This window comes from Myotis yumanensis, unplaced genomic scaffold (genome assembly GCF_028538775.1).
Source record: "Myotis yumanensis isolate MYYU_CA2020_CCGP unplaced genomic scaffold, mMyoYum1.0.hap1 SCAF_10, whole genome shotgun sequence".
In the NCBI taxonomy this organism is placed as follows: Eukaryota; Metazoa; Chordata; class Mammalia; order Chiroptera; family Vespertilionidae; genus Myotis; species Myotis yumanensis.
In genome coordinates, this window is record NW_027223761.1 from 82140237 (window position 1) to 82166987 (window position 26751).

Consider the following 26751-nt stretch of genomic DNA (forward strand, 5'->3'; position numbering starts at 1 on the left):
GAGTGAGCTCTGGGGCTTCCTGTGCACACGCCCCTCCTTGAGCCCGCACAGTCGGAGGCGGAGAAGGAGGCCGGCCAGGGAGAGGAAGGACAGAACCGAGTGTCCTTGCCCATCTCCGTCCGCTCGGTCTGCTCGCCTGCCCTTGAAGACTCATTTCAAACCTCGCCTCCTCTGTGAGGCCTTCCTCAGCCTCTGTGGGTGCAGCTGTGGCTGTTCCATCCGTGCTCCACGTGCGGTGCCCAGACTCAGCCTCAGCCGCCCCCGTGTCAGTCACAGCTGTGCGCACCTGAGGCTGCCGTCGTGTCTTCATGTCCCCGGGCCTGGTAGGGGCACCTGGTCCAGACCAGGCTGACACGGCTGGTGCCTGAGTCCATAAAGGAGCGACAGTGAAGGGAGCCGAACCCGGAGCAGAGGAACCAACACTCAGAACCCACACTGCGTGTCTGCGCGGCCGCGTGGGCCTTCTCTAGTTCCTACCTCGGGTACCAGGACCAATCCAGTGACAACGTGTTCACACAACTTTTATTGCTGACGGCCATTGCTGGGGGCTGGAGGAGGTCACGCTGCCCGCCCTCCACCCCAGCCTTCATAGCACGTGGCCAGCCCTCCAACGCTGCCCAGCCACTCGCCACTCCACCTGCTCTTCCAGGCAACCTCCCCAAGCAGCTGCCTGCCATGGCTGGGTGGGGCGATCTGCTTGGGTCCTGCCTCTGGGAGCCATACACCACCAGACAGGCCCAGGCCAGGTGAGGAGAACCGGACGGGAGGAGTGGGAGCGAGGCCGGGAGGTCCAGGCCTGGGGCTGCCATGGAGGCAGGTGCCCTGAGGGCTCGCAGGTCCGGGCAGGGGAGCATTCAGAAGAGCCCTGGGGAGGGGGACCCTGGAGGCAGTGTCCGCGTCCTCTCCATGGCAACATTCATGTCAGTGTTATGTTTCAGAAAGAGCTGAGAGATGGAAATGGAGAAAGCGGAGAAAAAGCTCCGAAGTCCCCAGACGGCTTCCCCGCCTCCGGGGCCCAAGGAGGAGCAGCGCCCATTCCTCATGCCCTGGGCGGAGCCCTGAGTGAGCGCCAGTGTGGCTCTCTCTGCCCTAGGTCTGCCCCCTTCCCTGAGGTTCACCTCCCTGAGGAGGCACAGGAGCCCCGCAGCCCCAGAGGCCGGGAACCTGCCCCAGCCCCGGAGAGGCTCGGCCCATGGGTCCTGGGAGCTCTGAGCGTGCTCGCTCTCCTATCTGCAGGCATTTGGGGAGAGTCTTTAAAAATACATCCAACTCTGTTTCTTAAATATAAAAATAAAGTAAAGTCCACACCCAACTGCCGTGACCAAACACGATCGGTGACCCCTGTCTCCCGGGTCAGCCCGGCCGGCGCGGCCAGGCTCCACACACAGCGCCGTGGGCCGGCGGGAGCAGATGCTGGCGATGCCAACGGAGCATCCTCCTGCCAGGGACGGCGGGCGCTCCGACGAGACCGTCACCACCCCGGACGTGCTGGTGTCACCGGGCTGCCAGCGGCTGCGTGTTCTAGGACAGTCTCCAAGTCCAGGTCAGAGGGGCGACAATTCCCGAAGTGACCTTCCAGGCCCTTCCCGGCGTCTCCTCTGCGGGACACACCTGTGGGTGTCTCCAGGCGCCACACTGTGGTTCCCAGGTGTCCAGCCTGGGGTTTGGGAAGAGCTGACCGCCCTCCTGGTTTCTGAAGATCTTGGGAGAGCAAGCACAAGCACGCACAACCCACACGTGCACACATGCATGCACACAGCCCCAAGCACACACACATGCATGCACACATGCACGCATGCACACACGCACACACACATTGCATGTCCGCTGAGCAGCAGGCAGGGAGCGGCCGGAGAAGGGCCCGGTGGACTGAGCCAGGTGCCGCATGGCCGGCCTCGCAGCCTCCAGCAGCAGGTGAGGTAGGCAGGCCGCTCAGGGCTTCCGGAGGCGCACCTCGCTCTGTGGGGGAGGGACACAGGGGAGGCTGAGCCGGGGCCCACGAGCCAGACACGGCGACTCAGAGCCTCCACTCAGCCCGCCTGTCGGCTGGCGGCCCTCGGAGAGGAGGGAAGGGACAGCCATGGCGGCGGGTTCTGAGCCCCGGTGGCTCCCCGTCCCCTCTGAGCACCACTGTCCTGCCCTCAGCAGGCAGAGCACCGGCCTTCCAGCTCAGACACTGGCCCGGGAAGGGAGGGCTGGCTCAGCTGGAGGGGTGAACCTCCACTTCCTGACACCCCCCATTCTGCCAGGGACCCACTTCCAGGAGGGGAGCCCTCCCTCCTCCCTGGACCCCTCCCCCGTCCCCCAGCTGTCCGTGGCCTGTGAGATGCACAGTGCGCCCCCCCCATCCCAGGGAGAGGAGCAGCACTGGCCACACCCCCGCAGGCCCATCCCCTGAACCCTCGGACCCTGCTCCGCTCAAGGACGAGGAGCACAGAGTACCTATCGTGGGGCTGGCCCAGGGTGTGACCCTTGTCCTGTCCTGTCTTCTGCGCTTTGTGACCCCCTGGTAGGGGGACGTGAGGGGCCCGCTGAGAGCGGGGAAGGGGCCCTCTTCCCGGTGCCCCTGTGGGTGCTGCCCCGCCGGCAGTGCCCCGCAGCCTCACCTCCATCTTGCTGTATATCCAGGGCAGGAGCTCCGTCACTTTGGTGTACACGCCGGGCTTGTTCCTCTGGCCACAGCCCGTCCCCCAGCTGGTGACCCCTGCCAGGTACCAGCGGCCGTTCTGCTCGCAGACCAGGGGACCCCCGCTGTCCCCCTGTGGGGAGTACACCCATCAGCAGAGCGGGGGAGGGGCCTTGTGCAGGAAGCTGGGCACCCGATTCCCCTCTGATCAGCACCTCCGCCGCCCCCACAGCCCTGGGTCCCGGAGCCTGAGCCCCACCCGGAGCAGCTCACCTGGCAGGAGTCGCGGCCGCCCCGCAGGTCCCCCGCGCACATCATCCTGGGGGTGAGGTAGCTGTCGTAGACCAGGAAGTCGTTGCACTTCCTGAAGTCGATGAGGCCGACCTGCACCTCCCTCAGGAAGGGGGAAGTCTTCTCTTCAGGGAGTGCGGGGGGTGGGGGGGTCAGATGTCAGCTTCCGGACTTCCAACTGCCCAGGACCCCAACTCAGCCCCTCGGCATGGAAGGCACCATCCCTGGGGTTGGCGGCCCAGACATGTGCACACACACACCCTCACGCCAGACACAGCTCACTACACATGACAAAGACAGACGGACACAGACACGCAGCCTCTCAGTCTGCCTAGCATGCTGCACGGTGCTTTTCCGTGCTCAAAGCGCCATCCCCCAGGGCCCTCCCTTTGTTTCCAGTAACTACGGGCTGGAGGAGGTGTAGCTGGCCCATCTGCAGATGGAGACGGCCAGTCACCCAGCTGGTCAGCCCGAGAGCCGAGGTCAGAAAGAGCAGCTCCCCGGCCAGGCACACTGAGCAGGGGAACCCGGCCTGCATCTCATGGGGGGCAGACAGGCCTGGGCGGTCTCCTGCGCCTAGAAACAAACCTACAGGGCCAGCATCAGACCAGGCCGCTCCGGGACCAATGTCAGACCAGGCCGCTCCGGGGCCGCGATGGGCACTTCCTAACCTGGGCAGGCACAGGCGCAAGCAGGAAGGTTGCCATGCAAACCGCCGTGCCAGCACCCTCTCACCAGGAGGGACAGCCGCCGCTTCCTCGCCAATGGCAGCTGCAGACCCCGTGTGGCCACAGCCCCAGACGAGATGACTCAGGGACGGGATCACAGACCTGCTCCCCGACAGCATCCACTCTAGAGACAGCTCCCCTGAAACCCAAGCCCCAGGCCCTGTGCCGAGTCCTTCCCGATGCCCCTGCTGGGAGGCGCCCTGGCTCTCCGTGGCGAGTGTCCCACTCGGGCAGGAGCAGAGCCCCACCTGTGCGGATCTAGAAGTTTCACGGTGGTCTTAGCCGGAGGGCACAGTCACATGACTGCTTTGACGTACACACAGGTCACACAGTCCTACCCAGGCCCATGAGGTCAGAGACCCAAACCCTCATTAGCTAGGCCCTTACCTACCTACCCAGCACGTCACCCCACACACTGCACGCACACACACACACACACGGTACCCGCACAGGCACACATGTGCACACGCACACAGCCTAGCACCCCGCCTCTCACCATCTGTCTCCCTGGTCTTGCCAAAGCCCGTGATCCAGCAGGTCTCATTGAGGCTGAAGGTCTGTCCGTGCATGGGGAGGCAGGCCGGGTGGATGTGAGCTGCAAGGGGATCGCACGTCAGTGGAGGCACTGAGCTCTCCGCGCTGGGGGGGGGGGTGGGGGTTGGGGGGGGGAGTGGAGGGGGAGGGACTAATGTCCCAGGAGCCTTTCCTGGTCCCCAGAGCAGTTCTGAGTCTTCCGGGGCTGGCACTGACCCATCACTTTATTTTTCTTCCTTTCTTTTTTATCCTCACCCGAGGATATTTTCCCATTGATGTTAGAGAGAGTGGAAGAGACAGGGAAAGACAGAGGGAAATATCGATGTGAGAGAAGCACATTGATTGGTTGCCTCCTGCATGCACCCTGACCAGGGCCTGGGTCGGAGAGAAGCCTGTGAGCGAGGTACATGCCCTTGACCGGAATCGAACCCGGGACCCTTTGCTCCATAGGCCGATGCTCTATCTGCTGAGCCAAACCGCCTAGAGCCAATCACTTTATCTCGACCCCCCCAGTCCTCAGGGTGCTACCAGAGTTCCCCAAGCATCCTGGTGCCAGAGGGTGCCATGTGGGCAGAGGTCTATGCCTTGGACCAAAAGGATCCTGGGTGACGGGGGTCTCTACCCCCGAGGGTGGCTCTCCTGCCCGTCTCTCCCCTGCCTGTCCCTCAGAGCAAGGAGCAGTCGCAGGCTACGTCCAGTGTGATGGCCACGCTGTCTCGGGGCGTGCTCAGCCTGATCTGGGGGGCCCCTGCCGGTGGCCGGTGGCAGGGACCTGAGGCTCTCCCTCGGGGTCAGTCAGCCTCTCCCGGCAGGAAGGGAGCCCTCCGAGGCTCAGGCCACAGCACCGCTGCTCACTCCTCCCGCCTCAGAGGCAATGAGCAGGTGGGGGGCTGCTGTGGGTCACTCCGAGCCTCCTCTGAGGACGCTCTTCCTCAGGCCGCGGGGCACTGACCACCACCTCCCGCTCCTGAGAAGACAATGTGCACGGATACATGTCTGCTGTGCTCTCAGCTGCTTTTGTTCACTGCAGCTTCCTGCACCGGGAATATAAATGCTCAGCAAACTTTGAAAGAAGGAGAGAGAAGGAAGGAGGGAGAATGAATTCTCCTATAGCCCAGCCAGTGTGGCTCAGTGGTTGAGCGTCAACCTATGAACCAGGGGGTCACAGTTCGATTCCCAGTCAGGCACATGCCCGGATTACAGGCTCTATCCCCAGTGTGGGGTGTGCAGGAGGCAGCCAGTCAATGATTCTCTCTCATCATTGATGTTTCTTTCTCTCTCTCTCTCTCTCTCTCTCTCTCTCTCTCCTCTCCCTCTCCCTTCCTCTCTGAAATCAATAAAAACATATTTTAAAGAAATTCTCTTATAAATCGGGCTTTGCACATTGGCATCTAACATACCTGTCTGCCTCAGAGTAAACAAACAAGAAATAAGTGAAGGGATAGTATCAATTATTAACAAAATATGCAAAACACCATCTCTTAAAATATACTGTCCCTATTTTTGCAACACAGAGTCTGGAACATCTGTACCCGTTACACATTCCGCTAATCTTATGGGGAAACTAAGTTTCCCAGTGAGTTTCCATGAGTTTTCTCCAATTGCTCTGTGACCGCAAGGTGCGTGGCCTGCGTGTGGCCAACGGGACCTGCTCTGATTTCTAAGCCAAGGGTCAGGTCCAGGGTCTGACCCCAGGACGGCCCCACCGGGGCTGTGAGTCCTCCGGGCCTTGCAGAAGGTGGAGATGGCTTTATGGCATCGGAAAGGCCTGTTCCGGCCCTGCAGACTCGCTGCCCCTTTCCTGTGTGTACGGGGGCAGGGCAGGGCAGGGGCACCGCAGACAAGGCTGGAGGAGCGCGAGGAGGACGGAGGTCACGCCCACAGGAGGCTGTGGCTTGGGTAGGGGTAGTTCTGGGTCAGGCCCGGCCAGCTAGGCTGCACCAAGGTTCCCTCCTCCTCACCCCACCCTGCTGAGCTCGCTCACTGCTCTGACTCACCACCCGCCTCCGGAGGTGACATGCAGGAGAGGCAGCCAACAGGCCCAGAGCACAGGCACGGCCGGATGGACCAGAGCCGCCCAGGCTCCCGGCAACCCGGCCCGCTGAGCCAGCCTTCCTCGGAGAGCCTCCCTGTCCCGCCTGCCCCCACTGGGCCCATGGCTCCGCCCCCGACACCCCACCTTCAGCTCCCTGGCTGTCAGCTCCATTTGCACTGGCAACCCCGGAGCCCACTTCGAAGCGGGCACTCCGTAGTCGCAAGTGAACGACTGAGTGAGTGCATTTGTGCGTGGCGCCCTCCTTGGTCCCCTGAGAACTTCAGGGGCATTTCCTCGTGTGCCCCATTGGTCCTTAGCCCCCACCGCATGGCAATTGGTTGTTGGCATCTGACTCCCAGGTGTCCCCCGCGGGCCAGCCCCGCCGCCCGCAGCTGAGTGGGAAGAGTGTTGCTGGGGAGTCGGACCACCGGGCCGGTCCTGGAGCTGCCGCCACAGCTCCCTCTCCTCCATGTAAACTACGCTGACGACAGACCTGCCCCGCAGGACCGGCTGTGCAGAGCCAGCGCGATCACGGCTGTCACACGCCTCCCAGTGCCTGCCCCTCGCGAGGCTCCGTGACTAACGGGGAAAACATGTGACCTGTTCGTTAGGGATCCTATGCCCTGGCTCGGCACCAGCTTGCCATGTAAGCTGTGCCATCCGGGCAAACTCCTTTTCCACCTCTGGGCCTCAGTTTCCCTAATTGTAACACAACGATGTCCCCTTAAGTGCCCTCTGCGCCCGACTCCACACACTGAAGCTCTGCCCACCCCATAGGTTAGCAGATGCTGCCAGGGCGAGGGCTGCGATGAGCCAGACCGGGTGTGACCGGCGTTGACTCACGCACCGGACAGGGCCAGGGGCTTGGAGAGGCGCATGAGGGCGATGTCGTAGTCGTCTTGCTCGTCAGAGTAGTTGCCGTTGATGATGATCTGGGAGATGGAGGCCGCCTCGGGCAGCTGCTGCAGGTTGTTGGTGCCGGCGTACACCTTCCAGCCCTCCAGGATCTTCTCCCGGGTCCTGCAGGGGCCACAGGGGAGCAAGACCAGTCACCTGCCCGCCAGCCCCCCGCAGGGCGGCGTGTGCTACACAGGAGCTGTGCTGCGGGCCCCAGCCTGGTGGCAGGAGGATGGGGGACGTGGCCCCCGGAGGCGCCCTGTCTCAGCTCAGGGGTGCAAAGCAATGCCTCTCGCCCCCAAGACACCCCGAGCCTGCACCTGCACCCTCCAAAGGACAGGGAGGGGCCGAGCAGGATCTCTGGGAGCAGTCACCCCCTGTTTCCTCTGCACGCCCCCAAAGATCAAGTCAGGGAGCATACACATTTCAGTATTACTGTCCTCAGTAGAAGCAGAGGTCTAGGCAGGACAGAGTAGCCGCTGAGGACTCACTGCTGGGCAGGGTGCTCGCAGCGGCTCTCCAGCCGTTCCCTGCCCACCGCTCACGGACACGCCTGGCTGCCACTCCGACCCCTCCCCCAGCCCTCAGTTCCCCAGACAGTGTCCTGATTCCCCAGGCTCCTCTCCTGTAAGTTCTGGTTCCAGGAACCGGCAGCCAGGAGCCCAGTGCCTGGCCTTCAGGGCAGGCTCCTCCTGTCTCCTCGCTCTCCCTGGGGCCACCAAGCAAAAGCATCGTCTGAGGCTGGGCCTGATGCAGAACAGACGCCCAGGACCAAGGGCCCCTGGAGAGGGGAGGGCGGCCTCACACCAGCCCTTCCGGTGACCCCGAACCCCGCACCCTCGCATCACTTGCCCCTCGGCACTTACACAAAGAAGCAGTGGGCAGCTGTGAGCACCCACTGGGCGTCGATCAGCGTGCCCCCGCAAATGTGGGTGGTGCCGTAGTGCAGGCTGACTTGCCAAGGCCACTTGCTCTCGGGGGCCAGTGCCCCTCCCACGATCCGCCCGGTCATGGCCCTCAGTCCGCAGTCTGGGGGAAGCAGAGAAGATGACCCGTGAGCGCTGCTTCTCTCCGAGCCCTGCCATGCTCCCTGGGCCCAGGGCAGGCTCGGGCAGCCCGGTCCCGAGGGCACCCACCCGCCCGTGGGCACCACTCTGCCCACTTAGTCTGATGTGGCTCAGTGTTTCCTGCCAAGGCAGGAGCCCCCGTGGCGGCTAGCTTCCTGGGAACACCCAGCAGGAAGTTTGATCCCAGGCAGGTCCCTCTTTCCTCTGCCCCCTTCACTCTTCCTCAATTTCAACAAATGCCCAATAAGTGCCCGATATGCTGGGCCTGTGCAGGGCACGGTGGCGGGCATCGGGGTTGCCACGGGACATCTCGGGGCTGCTGTCAGGAGCTCAAGAAACAGATCAATCTCCCATGACCCTCAGTTAATAGGCGCTGTGCTGGGATCGCCATTCCCTCCCTAATACTAGCGGAGACAAACTTCCCATGATGCACAGGTGGCATGGTGCCCACGTGGTTCCTCAGTGGGTCAGTTCATGCTGTTGGGGGCCCTTCATCCCAGGGAACATTTCCCCGCATCTCCTGGAGTGAGTCATCCCCCCAAAACCGTGGATAAGGAGGGCAGCCTTGGGGTCTGTGCAGATGGGCTCTTCCCTCTTTCGAGGGACAGCGTGAGGAACCGGAGTGTCTGGGTGGCACTCCGTCCCTAGCACCGCGTGCCCGGGCCCGCTCAGAAGAGCACCCCACCTGGCCATTGCTGAGAACACAGTCCTCTCGGGGACCAATGACCAGCTTGGGCTTCAGGGTCAGACCCTAGGTCAGAGGTCAGCTCCTCCCCCACCAGAGGTCTGACCTTAAGCAAGTAAACACTTCCGTTTCTTTTCGGTGAGGGGGCAGTAATAGTGCCTGCCTCCCGGGAATCAAACTTGCTCATGCTTGTAAAGATACAGCAAGCGCCTTGCACATAACACCGCCAGGGGTGCTGGCTCCAGATCCAGGTTTCTGCCTGTGGCTAGAGGGGCTGTCAGTGGGCCGGCCCTGCTCTCCAGGCTGCTGCCCCCGCCCAGAACCCAGAACCCAGAGTCTAGAAGTGCTTCTCTGGAGGAGCGAAGCTGCTGGGCTGAGGTCAGGGAAAGAGAAGGCCGGTTGGAACTGTCCAGGTGCCTTCCAGGAACCCTGGCCTTGAAGCAGGCCTGCTGGCTAAGCCCCTCTTCCTGGCGGACCCCAGGCCAGCCATGGTCCCCAGAGAGGCCCCACCTCTCTGCCCCGGATTCCCACCCCCACAGGCCACAGTCAGGAGGAGGAGCATTTTCTTACGGGAACACTGGAGAGAGACGTACCGCTGGGAAGGGCATTCAGATCTGAAGGAGGAAAGACAGAGGTGGGAAAAGGGCACATTAGCCACCTCTTCCAAGAAGCCTTCCCTGGTTGACTCGTGCTCAGCTCCTATCCCATTTCTTTTGCACAAAAACATGGAGATTCTGACCTTCTCCTTCGTGGTGGGAGGCCCCTCCAGTGCGCTCACCAGGAATGGAAACAGCTCAGTCAAACCCTCCCCACTCTCTCCACACCAACCCCCGCTTTCCAGTGGTGGTTGCACACATTGACCAGATTCCCATCGTCTGAACTGGTGACTCTGTTGTCCCAGCTTCTTCCACAACAGAGCAGGCAGCCTAACCCTCCTCTGGCAGGTTCCATGATGCTCACCAGCAAAGGTGCCTGCAGATCACCTGGCACAGAGCAGGCACTGCCAGCAAAGGTGCCTGCAGATCACCTGGCACAGAGCAGGCACTGCCTGACACAAGGCAGGCACCAGGAGCAGCTGGCTCCTTTCCCTCCCTCCCACCCCTTCTCTGGGAGCCTTGCTTCTTCTCTCATCTCCCCTCTCCGGAGGTAGGCACTGCCAGCTGGTGGAGTGCCCCCAGGCGCCCTCTCGGTGGGGTGGGACCTGGTGGGGCCGCAGTGCAAAGCTGACACCTGATGAGGAGGTTCAGGGGGAGGCCATGCCCCCGGGTGGGCACCTGCTCCTGACCGCAGGCCCCTGGCACTTCCCCGCTGCTGCTCCCCCCCCCCCCGCCCCCCGCCCGCCCAAACCCTGCAGCAGGGTTTACTCCAAACAGCTGGCTGACTGCTGGTCCCCAAACTTACTAAGTGTCTCTGGCAACCAGGTAAACTCTGGGGACACCTCTGACCCCATGGTGCTCTCTGCAGAAGGAGTCAGGGGGCAGGTGGCGAATGAGTTCCGGTGCTGAGATGCTCCTGACACTCACATGGGCTCCCGGAGGCCGGATCTCAGAGAGGCCCAGGGAGAGGAGCTCCCTGACGTCACAGCCCTGACCCCCCTCACCCCCGCTCACAGCCAGGCAGCTGGCCTGCTGCCTCACCTGTAGAGGCTTTCCTGGAGGGTGGAGTTGTATTGGGAGATGGAGAAGCTGCTGGTGGCACCCCTGTAGGCCACCTCGCCTGTCCGGTAAGCACTGCAAGGGGAGAGGGGAGGGGGAGAGTGAGCCCTCTGATACAGGGTCCTCTTCCACCCCCTGATGGTCCTGGCCTGCCCTGTTGACGGGGAGGGGCTGGGGGGCAGGGGCTGTCAGGCTCCATATGGTCTGACCCCGCCCACCTAACCCCAACTGCCCCCCTAGCCCTATAGTTGGCCCAGTTAGGATCACGCCAAGCCTTGCAGCCTCGGCCCCGCCTGGGAACTTGTTGGAAATGCAGTCTCAGGCCCTGCCCCAGCCCTCCTGGACCGGGGATCTGGTCCTGGGGTGGAACAGGCTCTGTGGGGGACCCTGGCGCTTCACCTGAGACACGCTGACCTGGCCCTTTCCACCCGCACTGTGACCCGAGGACCCGCGGCGGCGGCACCTCCCTGGACCTGCAGACCCAGACCCGGCACCTAAAGACTCTCATCAGCCCTGGCTGGTGTGGCTCAGTGGATAGAGGGTCCTATGGACTAAAGGGTCTGGCTTCAATTTTGGTCAAGGGCACATGGCCGGTTGCGGGCTTGATCCCCAGTTAGGGGGCGTGCAGGAGGCAGCCGATCCATGATTCTCTCTCATCATTGATGTTTCTCTCTCCCTCTCCCTTCCTCTCTGAAATCCATAAAAACATACATTTTTAAAAAATGTCCACGGTCTCCTGACAAGATCACCCAGACTCCCCTTCCCAGGTGGGAACGCTGAGCCGGAGGCAGGGACAGAGCTGGGTCTAAGTCCTCGTCCCCCAGCCTGGTTTTCTAGCAGTTTCTTCCACAGAGAGCCCTCAGTGAGGTCCTAAGCTCTTCTCCCCACAACCTCGCTCACATGGACAGACCCCAACATTACTTGACTCCAAGACACAGACCAAGAGGGAGCATGGAGGTGACCATGTGGCCTGCAAACTGGACCCCAGAAGGTCACATCTCCTCCTCCCCCTCCTCCACCTCCTGGCGTCAGCCAGAGATTCATGTCTTTCCCTGGCCGCACCTGCCCACTTCACTCCCATTTGGTGAGTTCAAGCCCGGGCCACCCCTGCCACAGCTCAGAGTCCACTGAAGGGCTGCACAGCCTGAGCTTCCAGGTCCCAGAAGCGAGACCTGCCAGATGCCTGTGTCCTCAGGGGCTGCAGTGGCCACTCACTGTGAGGAAGGGCATGAGGGGCAGGGAACCACACAAGTGGGTCCTACTGCAGAGCTCCGGGCTGGCCGCATGGAAACAGCTGGCCCAGACGTGTGCGCCCCGGGGCCTCCGAGCTAGTGCCCTCAGCCCTGGTCCCCAAGAGTGATTTGAACATGAGATCTCTGCAAGGCGCCTGAGCTGCCCCTGCAAAGAGCTGAGCCATCCCTGAAGCCGGAAGGACCCCGGGTGTGGGGGAAGGGTTACCTCTCAAAGCCCAGCTGCTGGCAGGCCTTCACCGAGTAGGAGCTGTTCCAGCTGTCGCTGCAGACGGGGACCCACTGGTGGGAGGAGGCTGAGTAGACTCTGAGCAGAGACTTGTCCCAGTCAAACCTCACTGCAGGGCGAGAAGGGCAGAGGGGCCCTCAGCACCCAGGAGGCGCCACGTCTGGGGCATGAGCTGAGTAAGGCTCTGAGAGGCACCTGTCCTGAGAGCCCTCGCTGAGGCCTGGGAAATGCCCGGGAGCTTGGCCCCGGAGGTGAGGAGCATCAGCCAGTGCTTAGAAGCGCATGACACGCGGTGAGGGCAGAGGCAGGGCAGGGGCGGGGGCGGGGCAGAGGGCTCTCCATTCAGCAGGACCTGGGCCATCACTGGGACAAGGGCAGGCGCTGCCAGGAGCTGTCACCCCGAGAGGCAGTGACGTGCCCAAAAGAGAGAGTGACAAGGGGGGTGTGATCTATGATCCGACCGTGTCCTCACTAGACAGGCTCAGTCACAGATGGACACGGACATGGGCAGGACACATGTAAACGTGCAGGCAGAGTGGAGGGGCCCTGCCCCCACAGTCGTCCACATCGGGGCCGCACACAGTCAGCCTGCAAAAGCCACTGAGAACCGGCGCTCAGCACCACCTCTGCGCTTATCTAGGCCGGCCACTAACAACGTGCCTCCATGAAACCACAGGGGGTGTCAGAGGTCACGTGCTGGGCAAAGAGGAGGGGCACATAGGCTAACGCCCAGAGAAGGTAAGCGATCTGCCTGCCTCACACAGCACTCAAGGCCAGGTTTCAAACACAAGCCTCCAGGACTAGAACCCAAATCCTCCAATTCACTGTCCATCACCTCCCATTCGAGTTTGCAGTCACCGGAGTGTGCACACTCACACATACACACACACATGCACACACATGTGCACTCATGCACACACATGCACACTCATGTGCACACACATGCACACTCACACATGCACACTCATGTGCACACATGCACACCCAGCCTGCTCACCGCAGCCCAGCTCGTCACTCTTCAGCTTGCAGTCGGCCACGCCGTCGCAGCGCACAGCGTGCCGGGGGCAGCTCTCCACCGCCTCCTTGTACTTGATCCTCGTGTGGCCCCTCCAGAAGTAGACTGGAAAAGATGAAGCACAGAGCGCCGTCACCGCCAGCCCCACGGCGAGGAGATGCGGAGCAGCCCGAGGCCCGGGGTTCTGAGACACCGACCTGCAATCCCTCTCGAACTCTGGGGCTCTCGTCCCCCATCTGTATGGAGAAAAAGGCTACTCAGGAATGTTCCAGAATGCTCCAGAAAGCTCCTGCAAGCAGGGCAGCACCAGGCCGGCTTGAGCAGCCACCCAGAGAGAGAGAAGGAGAGAGAGGGAGGGAGGTGTGGACGTGGGGACTGCCCCGCCAGCTCCCCTGCCTGCTGCCGGCCAGAGCGGTGGCCAGGGCACCACTCCTCCAGGCCCAGAGCCCCTCCGCGCCCCTCGGCCTCTGTGCCTCTGCTCTGTAGGGTGAGGCAGAGACATGTCTAAGCACCTGCCTGCGCTCCACGGAGGGCCTTCGGCCTCAGGAGCTCCTGGATGTCCTGTCTCCTACACTCGGTTCCTGCCCCACGACTTGTCGCTGTGCTTTTAAATATCTTCCCACTCAAAGAGCAACGGGAGATGCTGGTGCCCAAACGCACACGCTTCACAAGCCGTCTCCGCCTCACGGCTGACTCCACACCAGAGCTGTCAGCCCTCCGCCTGGACACACCGGCCCTGGGAGGCCAGGGAAACCGGCTCTGACTTCTCACCCGCCTGTCCCGGCCCTGACCCTACTTCCCCGCCCCACCATTCTCTCCACCCCCAGGGTGAAGGTCACCTGTGACCCCAGGGTGAAGGTCACCCGTGTGTCCCCCAGGATGAAGGTCACCTGTGTGACCCCAGGGTAAAGGTCACCTATGTGACCCCCAGGATGAAGGTCACCTGTGTGACCCCAGGGTGAAGGTCACCTGTGTGACCTCTGGGTGAAGGTCACCTGTGTGACCCCCAGGGTGAAGGTCACCTGTGTGACCCCTGGGTGAAGGTCACCTGTGTGACCCCCAGGGTGAAGGTCACCTGTGTGACCCCTGGGTGAAGGTCACCTGTGTGACCCCCCAGGGTGAAGGTCACCTGTGTGAAGGTCACCTGTGTGACCCCCAGGGTGAAGGTCACCTGTGTGACCCCCCCAGGGTAAAGGTCACCTGTGTGACCCCCAGGGTGAAGGTCACCTGTGTGACCCCAAGGGTGAAGGTCACCTGTGTGACCCCTGGGTGAAGGTCACCTGTGTGACCCCTGGGTGAAGGTCACCTGTGTGACCCCCAGGGTGAAGGTCACCTGTGTGACCCCTGGGTGAAGGTCACCTGTGTGACCCCTGGGTGAAGGTCACCTGTGTGACCCCCAGGGTGAAGGTCACCTGTGTGAAGGTCACCTGTGTGACCCCAGGGTGAAGATCACCTGTGTGACCCCCAGGGTGAAGGTCACCTGTGTGAAGGTCACCTGTGTGACCCCCAGGGTGAAGGTCACCTGTGTGAAGGTCACCTGTGTGACCCCCAGGGTGAAGGTCACCTGTGTGACCCCCCAGGGTAAAGGTCACCTGTGTGACCCCCAGGGTGAAGGTCACCTGTGTGACCCCAAGGGTGAAGGTCACCTGTGTGACCCCAAGGGTGAAGGTCACCTGTGTGACCCCTGGGTGAAGGTCACCTGTGTGACCCCCAGGGTGAAGGTCACCTGTGTGGCTCCGAGGGTGAAGGTCACCTGTGTGACCCCCAGGGTGAAGGTCACCTGTGTGACCCCCTGGGTGAAGGTCACCTGTGTGGCTCCGAGGGTGAAGGTCACCTGTGTGACCCCCGGGGTGAAGGGGGTCCTGTGTGACTGCTCCTTCCAGGTTCAGACGCCAATCCCTCCTGATCTGCAGGATGTGCCTCTCCTCCATGCCCCACTCCCCTCCCACGGCCTGTGCCCTGGATGGGCCATGGTCCCCTTGACGTGTGGGGAAAGCTCTGGGTGGGAGTCAGGCCTGGGCTCTAGTGTGACCCCCTCCCTGGTGCTGGCAGGATACTGGCCAGAGGACTGGGGCATGCGGGGGCACTCGGGAGCTATGCCAGGAGGCTCTTCCTAGGGCTCTCCATGGATGGGAGGCGGGGGTCCCCTGGAGGTGCCTGTTTCGGGAACAGGAGGGAGAGCGGGCAGCAAGCCCCGAGCCCTGGACGAGGTTCATGTGGACCCACGTGGCGGGCTTACAGGCACCGTGACAGCCACGCCTCCACCTCGTTGGGCCGGTGGGGAGTGAGGCTCAGGAAATTACTAACCTACCAGGTCACCAGCTGGGCAGGCACAAGCCCGTGCTTCGGCAGGTCTGCATGGCACCGAAGCCGTGTTCTAACCAGCACACGGCCCCCCATCATGGCCCTCGCTCCAACGGCCCTGCCCCCCTCCCCCCACAGCTGGCCCTGAACAGCACCCCCAGCCCTCCCTGCATTCCAGCTCTCTCACCCTGGCCAGGCGCACCCACGCGACACACGGGGGCTCTCTAGGCACATGAGGCAGGTGGCAGGGTGCGTGGGGAGAGAGAAGGGCTGCTCACAGAGAGAAGGGTGCCCCCCTCCCAGGCCCACTGTGCTGGGTTCGTAGTGGACCCCCTGACAGAGGGCCCGGGACACGTCCTGAGTGTCGTTTCCAAAGAGGGGAACTCCTCAACCCAGAACAACTTATCTCAGTGACGGAAACGCCCCGAGACTTCTGATCGGAGCGCTTGTGTTTGTTTTGTAATAACCAGCTTTTCCCAGTGGGATGTTGTGCCAGGCCTTGTGCCATATCTCACTGATTCCTCATCGCCCGTGAAGTCTTTACGAGACTTTCTTGGCCACATAGTAAGTTGAATGAATGAGTGAATGAATGAATGAGTGAACAAATGAATTCCATCTAATTTAAAGATACAGAAGCTGAGCTCTCAGTGGTGCACCAACCTGCCCAGGGAGCGGCTCAGGGGGAGGGACAGGGCCGGAAGCCCAGGCTTCTCTGACTCCCCACACTCATAACCCAGGCTTCAGAGGGGCCTGGGGGCACCGTGTCGGAGGCCGTTTGCAGTGGTGGCTCCGTGTTCCCGCTGTGCCCCAGCACCCCCACCATGGCCACATGCTCCCCATGGTGCACCCCCCCACAGCACCCCCCCCCCATGGCGCATGCTCCCCCGCCTGTCCACTCACAGAGCAGGATGAGGGAAGCCACCAGCACGATGAGCAGCAGGACGCACCCGATGAGCGGTAGCCGCTTCTGGCCCTCCTGCCAGGAGAACTTGGGGGAGCGGGCACCTAGGGGCAGGCGGCAGTGGGAGGTGAGGGTGGGAGGGGCCTGCCTGTGGGGTCTGGCTGGAGCCCGTGCCCTCGAGATGGGCACCCGACCCCCCTGTGCAGCCTCCACAGCGACTCCCCCTGCGGATCTGCTTTCCAGCCCCTCCCCACTTTGCATGAATGACTCCTTCTGGCCCCTCCCTGCCCAGTCCCCTGCTGCCCCCTGACCGTTCCCTTCCTCCCACGCATGGCCATCCAGGGCGCAGAGGAGGAGCGGCAAGCCAAGGCCGAGCCTTCCTCCCCCCACGGACGGCCCCCTTCTCCTCCTGCAGCCGGCCCCTCACCTGGGGTCTCCCCGGCGGCCCTGGTGGCTGGTGCTGATGTGGCAGGAGAGGCCCGGATGGGTGTGGCCCCCACGGGTGTTGCTCTGACCAGGTGCACTCTCCTCGGAGGGGATGCTGTGGAGGCCGGCCTGGCAGATGGTGACCTGCCGGACGGTGACCTGCTGGACGGTGACTTGCCGGACGGTTGCCTGCCGGATGGTGACCTGCCGGACGGTTGCCTCCCGGACGGTGACCTGCCGGATGGTGACATGCCGGATGGTGACATGCCGGACGGTGACATGCCGGAGGAGGACCTGGAAGGTGATGCCCGGGCTGGAGTCCTTGCCGGGGAAGCATTCTGAAATGGAGCAAAGGCGTCCCTCAGGTTGCATCCCTGCCAGCCACCCAGTTGCAAGCCCTCTGAGCTCCAGGGAACCGCTCTGAAGCAAGAGGCTGGAGGAACAGGGCCGGGGCAGGGGAGCAGGGCCACCCCATGGGGCGGGGGGGAAGGGCCAGGGCAGGGCCGGGGCAGGGGGAATATGTGGGAAGACAGGAGGGTCCAGGGATGGAATGAGCCCAGAGTCCCAGCTCCCTTCAGTCTCTCCCTGTCCCAGGCCCTGCAGAGGTGGGCAGAGGGCAGTGCCATCTGCCTGGGGCGTGGGGGCACCTGCTTTGGCTCCACGTGTCTAAGGCCCCTCACAGGAGAGGCAGCTGGGCCGGCTCCTCCCCCAAAGGCGGCCAAGAGCTGTGGTTCTCGTGGAGGTGGTAACCAGCCCTCCTGTCCCCTCCACTCCTCTCCCCGCACCGGCCCCTTCTGTGTGTGTGTTGGCCTGTGACACTGGTCTTACCATGAGCTGTCATCAGGACGTGTGAACGGCACAGCTTAAGAAAAGCCCTGACTTGCCTTATACCCCCTACTCTCAGTAACCCCAGAATTAACACAGCACGCCCACACACATGCCCCCCGCCCCACACACACACGCAGGGGTAGCATGCAGGCAACGGCACAGAGGGACACGGGAAGGCAGGTGCAGGGGGAGGAGAGGGTGTGGCCAGGAAGGCAGGTGCAGGGGGAGGAGAGGGTGCGGACGGGGCTGAGCCTCCCCCCTCGGACATGATCCGGAACCTCATCAGCTGCGGGCGCACTCATTTACCCATAGTCACCGAGCGGGGCGGGGGGCTCTAACTGCTTTCTGTGTATTTCCTTGTCTCGTCGCCAGAACAGCCCTGAGGTAGGGATTCTCATCCCCATTTTGCAGAACAGAGCGACTAAGCAACATGATTAAGCTGGCGGAGCCCCGTGTGAGCCCAGGAAGGCAGGTTCTGGGGGCCCTGCCCTTCCCACTGGGCGGCTGCCTCTGAGGGGGGCCGTGTGAGATGGTGCAGCGTGGTCCCAGCAGGCGATGTGCCCTCCGCTGCCCCCGGAGACCCGCTGTGCCTGCGTCTGAGCCTGCGCCTGCACGCCCCCATGGCTACATCTGGAGGAGGGAGCCTGGTGGTCAGGCTGTGGGGAAGGCGTGCACAGCCTCTGCTGGCCTCAAGCCCCAGTCTACACAACACCAGGCCCTTCACCAGTTTAGGGCCCTTCTCACCTCCCTCTGCCCCTGTGGAGACCTCTCCACCCTCCTCACCATCCCTGCCTCTCAGATCCCCTCTAGAAGCCCCCAGAGCGCAGGGGAAGCTGGGAGCTGACAGGCCCAGGGGCCACACCTGCTCTCACTGTCATTTCTGTGGAGCACTGACCGGCTGCTGAGATGGTCTCCAGGAGCCGCAGGAATGCGGGGGCTCAGCCTGCAGGTGAGCGGAGGGCACAGGGTCTGGGCCCCGCACCTGTCTCCTCCCTCCCCGCCCACGGAGCTGGACAGCCCTGCACGCGCTCACTCAGCCCACCAGCTAGTAGAAGCCCTTCTCATGCAAACACCCAGCCCCAGGCAGCAGCTTCATCCCTCCCAGGCAGGTGGGTTGCATTCCATTTTATTTATTCTCTCTTCTAAGCGTCAGAGGTCGCTGATGTGGTCACTGCCCCATGTTTGTGGAGCCTGTGGGATGAATTCAAGGAGGAGGCGCCCTCCTGATCCCACACGCCGGTGAACGCACGCGGCCTGATGCCCAGCAGCGGCAGGGACACCCTCACGTGTGTTCAGGAACCTGAAGGGTGGCTGCTTGCCATGCTGAGCCCAGTGGACCAGAGCTCGGCACCCTCCCCGGGCTGTGTAGGTTCCAGAGGATGAAAACACATCAGCCCCTGGAGGCCCCCAGGGAACAGGACTGGGGGGGCAAGGAGAGCGGGCAAGGCCGTGTGGAAGGTGGCGGGCAGCCGCTGACCACACGGAAGCCAGGCAGGCAGGCCGATCCTGGGCCACCAGCATGACCTGTGTGACCTTGGGACAGCCACTTAACGTTCCCTGTTCTTGTTCTCGATCTGGGGAGTAGGACGGGTGCTTCCGAGGGTCCACTGAGGTCAGCGGGAGAGCCCTGCCCGCCTGGCACACGGCAGCTTGGTGGGAGGGCCATTCCTCTCCCCCTTTGCACCGGCACCCGCAGCGAGCTGAGCGGTGACAGCCACAGGGCATGACCAGAGGGCTGCTGGCAGTGCTAGCTCAGCTTAGGGAGAAGTGAGGGTGCCGGACAAAGGCCAGACTAAAACCCTTTGCACTTGTGCTGGCCGAACCTTGGTGTCTGCCTGGGACCTGGCATGTGGCCGTCTGCCTGCCAGGCCTTGGTCCCCGTTCTCACCCCGCGCCTTCCCCGGCCTCAGGGAGGGAGTTCCCTTCCCTCAAACAGGACAATGCTAGGAGCCCGGTGGTGTGAGAGCTCAACTCGCTTCCATGTCTCGGCCTCGGGGGTCCTCCTCCAGCCCTGAGGATGGAAGTACCTTTTTACAGACGAACAAACCCAACTCAGCGAGCATGCTCAGAGTTACAGTCAGGAGTCAAGCCCACGCCCGTGTGCGGCCGAGGCCCCTGCCTTCTCCCGTCAGCAGCCGGAGCCCATGCCGGGCTCACCTGCATTGGTGCCATGGCTGGAGGACTGGGCTGGGCCTTTGAGGGGCCAGGAGCACCTCGAGGAGCCTAGAGGGGGGCTGGGGTTCCCATAGGGATGCTGGTCTTGTGAACTTGCTGGTGGAACCGGAGTTGGGCCTGGTGACCTGCCAGGCTGGGCCAGGCGGGTGCAGGGAGTGGCAATATCAGCCCCAAGCCCCCGGGAGGTGGCTGGGACTCTGGCGGTGGCTTAGCCCCCACACCGTGGCCTCCTCGTGTGCGGCGAGCCAGTCCCTGCGCAGAGCATCGCGGTGGCCGGTGGTGGTGAAGTCAGGACTTGGTGGCTATCAGCTGGGTGGCAGGGGTCTGTCTGTCTATCTGTTTGTTAAAGATGCTAGAAATGAAAACCATGTGTTTAAATATGACTTCCCTCCCTAACTGGTTACTTTGGCAGGTAAGTTCCCCTTGAGAGAGGCTCATGCCTGTGTGGAGCAAGTCCTGCCTCGGCCGCAGGGGACGCGGGTCGGCGTGAGCAGCCGGGCTGAGCACGTGTGGCCGGATGGAGACAGCAGCCCATTGGGTGCTTCTCTCGGTCCCATTTCCACTTCCTGGTGGCTCTTTGTGGGGGAGAAGCCCATTGTACAGGTTTTGAAACTGAGGCCCAAAGTAGTTAGGAATGTTAGGAATGCCACATTCCCGTCTCAGGCGCGTGCCAGGGCTCGGGTTCTAACCAGGAGAAGCCGAGTCTGGACAACGGTGCCCAAGGGGCCCACAGTGTCCCTTCATTGCTGTGGGGCCTACAATGTGCCGTGAGCGTCCCCCCATTGTTCCATCCGATTCTCACACGGCTCCTGTGGAGCATGCCTGCCGCCCTGAACTCTGTGGTGACCTTGTCGGGCTCTCAGAGTCTCTGACTGCACCCAAGCAGGACCCCACGGCCTGGTCCTGTCGCCCCATCGCGGTGGCAGGAACAGAGAGCCAGCCCCAGGAGAGGGGCCTGGGGCAGGCAGGGCCTAGAGGAAGACTCAGAAGACTGGGGAGGCGGAGCAGTGGGAGGGGAAGCGGGTGGCAGGGGCACCAGGAAGGCAGAGGCCCTGGTGCTGGGTCTGCCCGCTCTACCTGCAGGCGGCCCACAACCCACCCATGCCTCGACCAGCAGGAAGCAGGGAGGAGAGGCCTGGAAGGCGCCCTGGGGTTCCTCTCTCAGCTGGGAGACATGGAAATGGGACTGATCTTGAGCTCAGCCCCCGGGGGTCCAGAGCGGTGGTGAGTGCCCCCGGCCAGGCTCTTTAAAACCGTTGGCTCAGAACCTTGGAGCTCAGTGGCCCATTTAGTCTCCCAGGGTCTGGACGTGTGGGGTGCAGGACTCGGCGGGGTCGGGGGGGGGGAGAAGCTGGGGGTGGGGTACGAAGGGCAAGATCCAGAAAGAGCCGAAGCCCTGGAGGCCCCTGCCCAGAAGCGCTGGCACTGTGTGTCAGAGCTGGTGAGAGGCAGGAGGGGTGTGGGCCCCAAGCCTCACCGGAGAACTGCCCGGGGGGACTGAGGGACAGCAGCCACAGCAGCCACAGCGGCCACAGCAGCCACAGCGGCCACAGCAGCCTCAGCAGCCACAGCAGCATGGAAGGGCTGCCCAGGCCACAGGGAAGCACCCACCGGGGTGGCTGGGGCTCCAGCCCCAACTCTGAAGCTCAGCTCAAACCCCAGCAGGAGCGAGGCGGCGTTCCCGTGTTCTGGGACCCCGATAGGAGACTCTGCAGGCATCCTTTCCCCCTCCACAGGCTGCTGCCCCCCGAGAAGGTTCCCCCCGGCGTCTAACCCACAGCCCAGGAACTCATTCCCTCTCCTCAACTCCTGGAGCGCCATGCCTCCCTCCCAGAGGCTGGCTGCACCTCTGAGCAGATACCTTAAGCCCGCAGGGAAGAGGGGGAGGAGACATCTCGTTCAAGGTGTTAAGATTCCAGGGCAGAGCCCAGCCCAGGCCAGCCCACCTCCGAGCCCTGGCCAGCGCACAGATGACCAGGAATGAGGCTCAGAGGACAACTCCTGGGCCGGGGCCCAGGCTCCCCCAACCTGCCTGCAGCTCCAGGGTCCTCACCTGCCGGCTGGGCAGCGTGTGACAGGGTGGAGTCAGACAGAGGCGACTCCCCCACTCCCTGGCCCGGCATTGCCAATCTTTCCTTCCTGGCCCTGCCTGTCCTCCCCATCCCCCGGCCGGTCTCTGTGGTGACTGCCTGGGGAACACAGTCATGAGCCCTCCCACATCATGAGCAGGACTCCCCAGGCTGCTCCCAAGCGTCCCACTCAAAACTCACCCAGCCCCTCAAGGGAGCAGGCGGAGCAGGGCCCCCAGGAGGCAGGGGGTGGGAGGGCTGGAGAGAGCGGGGACTCTTTCTAAGAACTTTCCTGGACAGGAGCCAATGAGGATTATTCTTCCCATTTCACAGACAAGGAAGTAGAGGCCCAAACCATTGATGTGCTTTATCCAAAGTCGCTCAGGAGTATCTTGGCGCCCAGGAGGGATGAGACCCCAGATGCCTTGTGCTGAGCTCCCTGCCCTCTGTCCCCGTTCCTGGCGGCAGCTCCCGCCTCAGAGGTGAAGGGAATCTGAGGTTTCCTGTGGCAGACTCTGCCCAGAGGCCCTACCTGGTGGGGGATGGGAGTGAGTCGACAAGCCCCTCGGCCTGCGTGGAGGGGCTGGGCTGAGTGACGTCACGGCCCCCCGGCCACAGCCATGGCCTGAGCCCTGGGCTCTGCGTGGAGACTGCTCCCCGGGCCCCTAAACAACATCCACCTGCAGTAGCGGCTCCCACGCATCTTTACAGCCCGAGGGCAGGTCCACGGGGCCTCGCAAGTCCAGCCCGTGCCCTGGGGTCCCCCTCAGCCTCAGCCCAGGGCAGGCTGGCACAGGCTGGCAGAGCCCCAAGGGCCTTGCAAGCTCTCTAGTCCAAGTCTCTATCCTACTGCTGAGGCAGCTAAGGCCCAGAAATGCAGTGGCATCTTCCGGCCCCGGCCCCTGGGCTGCTGCCTGGCGAAGTGCTCGCCCACTGCCTGCTGCCCGCTCAGCGTGCCAGGCAGGCCCTCCCCAGACCCAGGCCCTATGGCAGCTTCACTCTCCCAGTGACCCGGAGTGTCGTGGGTGTTCAAAGGAGTGGGCACAGGCAGGGCCCCAGGCCGACCCCCCAGTGCTCTGGGCCAGGCAGGAAGAAGTGCCCCAGCCCCCCGGAGACACTGGGGGTGCCAGGAAAGCTCAGGGGCCCCTTTGATGGGACCTAACAGCCCCCTTGCCCGCAGAGCCCACTGCAGTGTGGACTGGCCGGGACTGAAGGGGCCTCGTGGTGCTGGCCGCACTGGATGGGGTAGATCATGTTTCCCATTCTCACTGCTCAGCCCAGGCTCCCCCTTGCTCTCCCCTCCCTGGGCCAAGAGAAACCCCACCACCGTGGGCTCCCTCCGATTCCCAGCACCTCCTCCCCGCCAGCCACCATGTTAACCCCAGGGTCTCGGTCAGCCTGGAGTCAAACGGGGCCCCAGACTAGGAAGCCAGGGCCACGAGGCTTCTTTTCTCCAGGTGTGGGGGCACGGGGCCTCTTGCTTTTGCTCCTGCGCTCCTGCTCGACCTGCGGGGAAGTCACACCCCTCTGGGCTCCGTGATCTGTAAAACCAGGGGCTGGACAGCCAGCAGCCTCCTGGCAGGGTCCACAGGGCATCCAGGGCGCACGGCGGGGCCTGGGAGCCAGATTCCCAGGTCAGGGCTTGGGTCCCTCGCCCACTTCCAGCAGAGAAGAACCCGTTTCCAGTTGTGGGCAAGGGCTCCGCCTCAGCTTCCACTGCCAAGGCAGCGCCTGCTGCCACCCAGAGCATGAGGGTCACGCCGGGAGCCCTAGGGTCGCCGCAGTGTGGGGCCTCCTACACACCCGGTGAGGCCAGACTCAGAGCACCTCCTGTCCCTGCGTTCGTTCCCTCACTTTCCTTCCTTTCTTTCTTCCTTTCTTTCTTTCTTTCTTTCTTTCTTTCTTTCTTTCTTTCTTTCTTTCTTTCTTTCTTTCTTTCTTTTAAAATATATTTTTATTGGTTTCAGAGAGGAAGGGAGAGGGAGAGAAAATCAATGAGAGCAAATCACTGATCAGCTGCTCCTGCACACCCCACAGTGGGGACCGAGCCCGCAACCCGGGCATATGCCCTTGACCAGAATCAAACCCTGGACCTTTCTGTCCACAGGCCGACGCTGGTTTCACTGAGCCAAACCAGCCAGGGCCATTCACTCATTTTCATTCATTTATTATTTGTTCATTCATCAAATCATTTAAAGACATCGAGTGGCCACTGCTGCCACGCAAAGAGCATTGGGTGATCTAGGAACTTGCTGCCTCAGTTCCCCCCAGGGGCCTCCCTGTCGATGCTGGTATATGATGAGGCTCCCTGTCAGACAAGCCGGCCGCCCAGGCCTCCCCTTGGCTGGCAAAGCCCAGGGCTCGGGATTCCTTGATTCCCCTTGCGCCCCCACCCAGCACCCTGCACACCCAGCTGGGCACAGTCCACCTCCACTGCCGGGCACCAAGAGGAAGCTGTGTTGCCAAAACAAGGCACTTAGGTTAAGTGGCTATTGTTACATCAGCTGCCTTCCTGCCCAGCGCCCGCGCCCCCACACACTCCCACACATCCCAGTGGCCAGGGGCCAGCACAGGACGAGGCGGGGGCGGAGGGCGGAGGGCGCAGGGGGCAGAGGGCAGGAGGGCGCGGGTGGAGGTCTGCCGGGCACCATGACGACAGGGACAGAGGTCGGAGGTGAGGCGCGTGCCGGCAGAATGCGCGGCGGTGCCGGGTCCTGAAGGTGCCTGCACTTTGGGGCACGGCGGGTCCGCCGTCTTGGGAACCTGCCGGCCCCCGCTGGGGAGGCGCCTCAGCTGAGCCCTTCCGGGGCCCTCCAGCCCTTGTCCAGGCCACGGCGCCACGGCCTCGGGCGGGCTGGAGCCGGGCCACTTTAAGAAAATACCAGAAAGTACAGGAGCGTCCGCTTTGCAAAGGATCATTCCATCATGGTCCACGTCGGCCTCTCTTTTATAAACGTTCACTCTGCGAGCTCGGGGAATGTGGCTTATTTCGAGAAAACACCAAGTGCACGCTTTTAAAAAACCAGTGCACTCTGATAGGGTGCACCTGCCACCCCGTTCCCTGTGGTCAGGGGGCCTCCAGGGCCTCCAGGGGCCTCCAGGGCCAGGTGTCCAATCCTCTGATTTGACGGCGGAAAAACACAGTCATGGAGAGAAGGCTGCCCACATTATTACAGGAGCCGGGACCAGAGCATAAGGATGGTGACAACAAGCCCTGCTCTATGAATCCATCTCTGCCTGCCCCTGCCCCTGTCTCTGCCTCTGTCTGTCTGTCTGTCTGTCCCCAGCGATGGCAGACGCTATTCTAAAGGAGCCTCCAGGTGAACTGTTCTAAGACCCTCAAGTAGACACTGTTACTCCATGTTACAGAGGCCGTCACAGCTGAGCTGGGACGTGGCCCGTGTTCCACCACCACACCCCGAGGCTCCTCCTTTGAAAACAGAGGCTCTGAGAGCCTTCTCACCCCTTTGCCAAGACCCCCCGAGACCCTCCCGGACCTCACAGGCGCTGTCAGGCTCCGGCCGCAGCCGCCACCTTCCTCACAGCCCTGGGTGGAGAGAAGCCGTTGCGGGCGCTGCTCTGCGAGGAAGCCCTGGCCAGGAGGCAGGGCCTTGGAGGGGCAGGTCCCCAGCCGCCCCTCTTCAGTGTTCACCCCCCGGCAGCTCCCCCTGCGCCCCCAATCCGCCCCTCCAGCTCCTGTCTTGGCAGCTCTACCTTAAACAGGGGTACATTTGAGAAACTTAAATAAGGAAGTCGGAGTGCACATCTTCCATTCTGGTATAAGTTAGCGCAGCCCCCCGAATGCACATGGCGCCCCCCTCCACACACTCGCTCCATGATAATGAAAAGCCCGCTCTCCACCCTGCGCTCCTCCAGTGCCCTTCCGTGTGGCCCCTGGCCCTGGACAGGTGCTGCCCAGTCCGATTGCCCATCACCCTGCCCGGGACGGGCCCTGCCCCTTCGGAGAGCTCACCCTTCCCCCGCTCTGCGTTTAGGGACCATCACATTAGAGCCAGCAAGTTACCAAGGCCCAGGCTGGGACTGTGGGCGCAGCCCCTTCACGTCCCAGATGAAGCTCCGTTCGAGCTGAACATCACCTCTGCTTCCCAGAGACTCCCTGCTCCCACCCCCTCAGTAAAGAGCAAGAGGAGGAGGTTAGAGCTCCTGAGGAGCGGCCCTCAGGGCAGAAAGGGGGCCCAGGTGAGCCAAGTCCCGGGAGCCCAAAGGGGGCCCAGGTGAGCCAAGTCCCGAGAGCCCAAAGGGGGCCCAGGTGAGCCAAGTCCTGGGAGCCCAAAGGGGGCCCAGGTGAGCCAAGTCCCGGGAGCCTCAGAGCACTCGCTGCTCCCCCCCTCCCCCGCCTACCCCCTCCTACCCCCCCCCCCCCCCCCCCGTGGCGAGGAGAGGAGCCTGCCTGCAGCAGGAGGGGCTGTGGACAGACCCCAGGAGGCCCCCCAGGCATGCAGCCGACTCAGCCCCACAGTAAGTGCCCCAGGCGGGTGGGAATCCCCTGGGTCTGAAAAGCACACGTGAACCGTGGAAGGGCTAGGAGTCTGGGAGGATGGCCAAGACAACCCAGCAGCCAGCTAAAGTCCGAGGCTCCGTGAGTCTCAGACCAGCAGAGGTGACACCGAACAGCATACGGGTCCTGGCTGGGTGCTCCCAGGCTACAGGCGCCAGCCCGCACCCAGCCACACAGCCCGGGTGCTTCCAACAGACCCAGGGCCGGTCACCTCTCCTCCCTGGGAGGGTCCAAGAGGTCTTGACCTCAAGCAGTTTCTCAGTAGAAAAGGCACCTTCAGATCTCCCACCCCTGAGGCCCCCAGGGGGCAGGGCCCCGCCCGCCTCCAGCCCAGCCCTGCCTCCTCAGTGCCAGGAGGTCTGGCCCGCGGCCCAGCAACTTACCGGGCGGCTGTCCTTCTCCATGGCCTCCCCGGGGATGAGGCTTCCAGACTCAGCTGATATCAATAAGAAGGTCCATGTTGGCTCCTGGCTCCTCGGGCATGTGGGGAGAGGGGGCTGGAGGCCGAGGGCCGGCC

The 26751-nt window shown here is 62.9% G+C and overlaps 1 protein-coding gene across 2 annotated transcripts; it reads right to left on the bottom strand.

Moving 5' to 3' along the window:
* Positions 1–319: 319 nt before the first annotated feature.
* TMPRSS13 (transmembrane serine protease 13) lies at positions 320–26751 on the bottom strand. Of its 2 annotated transcripts, XM_070426151.1 has the most exons (14): positions 26618–26751; positions 16645–16981; positions 16217–16321; positions 13210–13248; positions 12995–13117; positions 11977–12106; positions 10501–10593; positions 9434–9477; positions 7978–8140; positions 7062–7234; positions 4142–4240; positions 2900–3042; positions 2607–2759; positions 320–1959 (listed from the first exon to the last, which is right to left on the bottom strand). In XM_070426151.1, the coding sequence occupies exons 1-14, from the start codon at positions 26636–26638 to the stop codon at positions 1933–1935; spliced, it is 1650 nt and encodes a 549-aa protein (XP_070282252.1). In that variant the 5' UTR covers positions 26639–26751; the 3' UTR covers positions 320–1932. The 2 variants fall into 2 exon arrangements, with proteins under 2 accessions (XP_070282252.1, XP_070282253.1); XM_070426152.1 differs by lacking the exon at positions 13210–13248.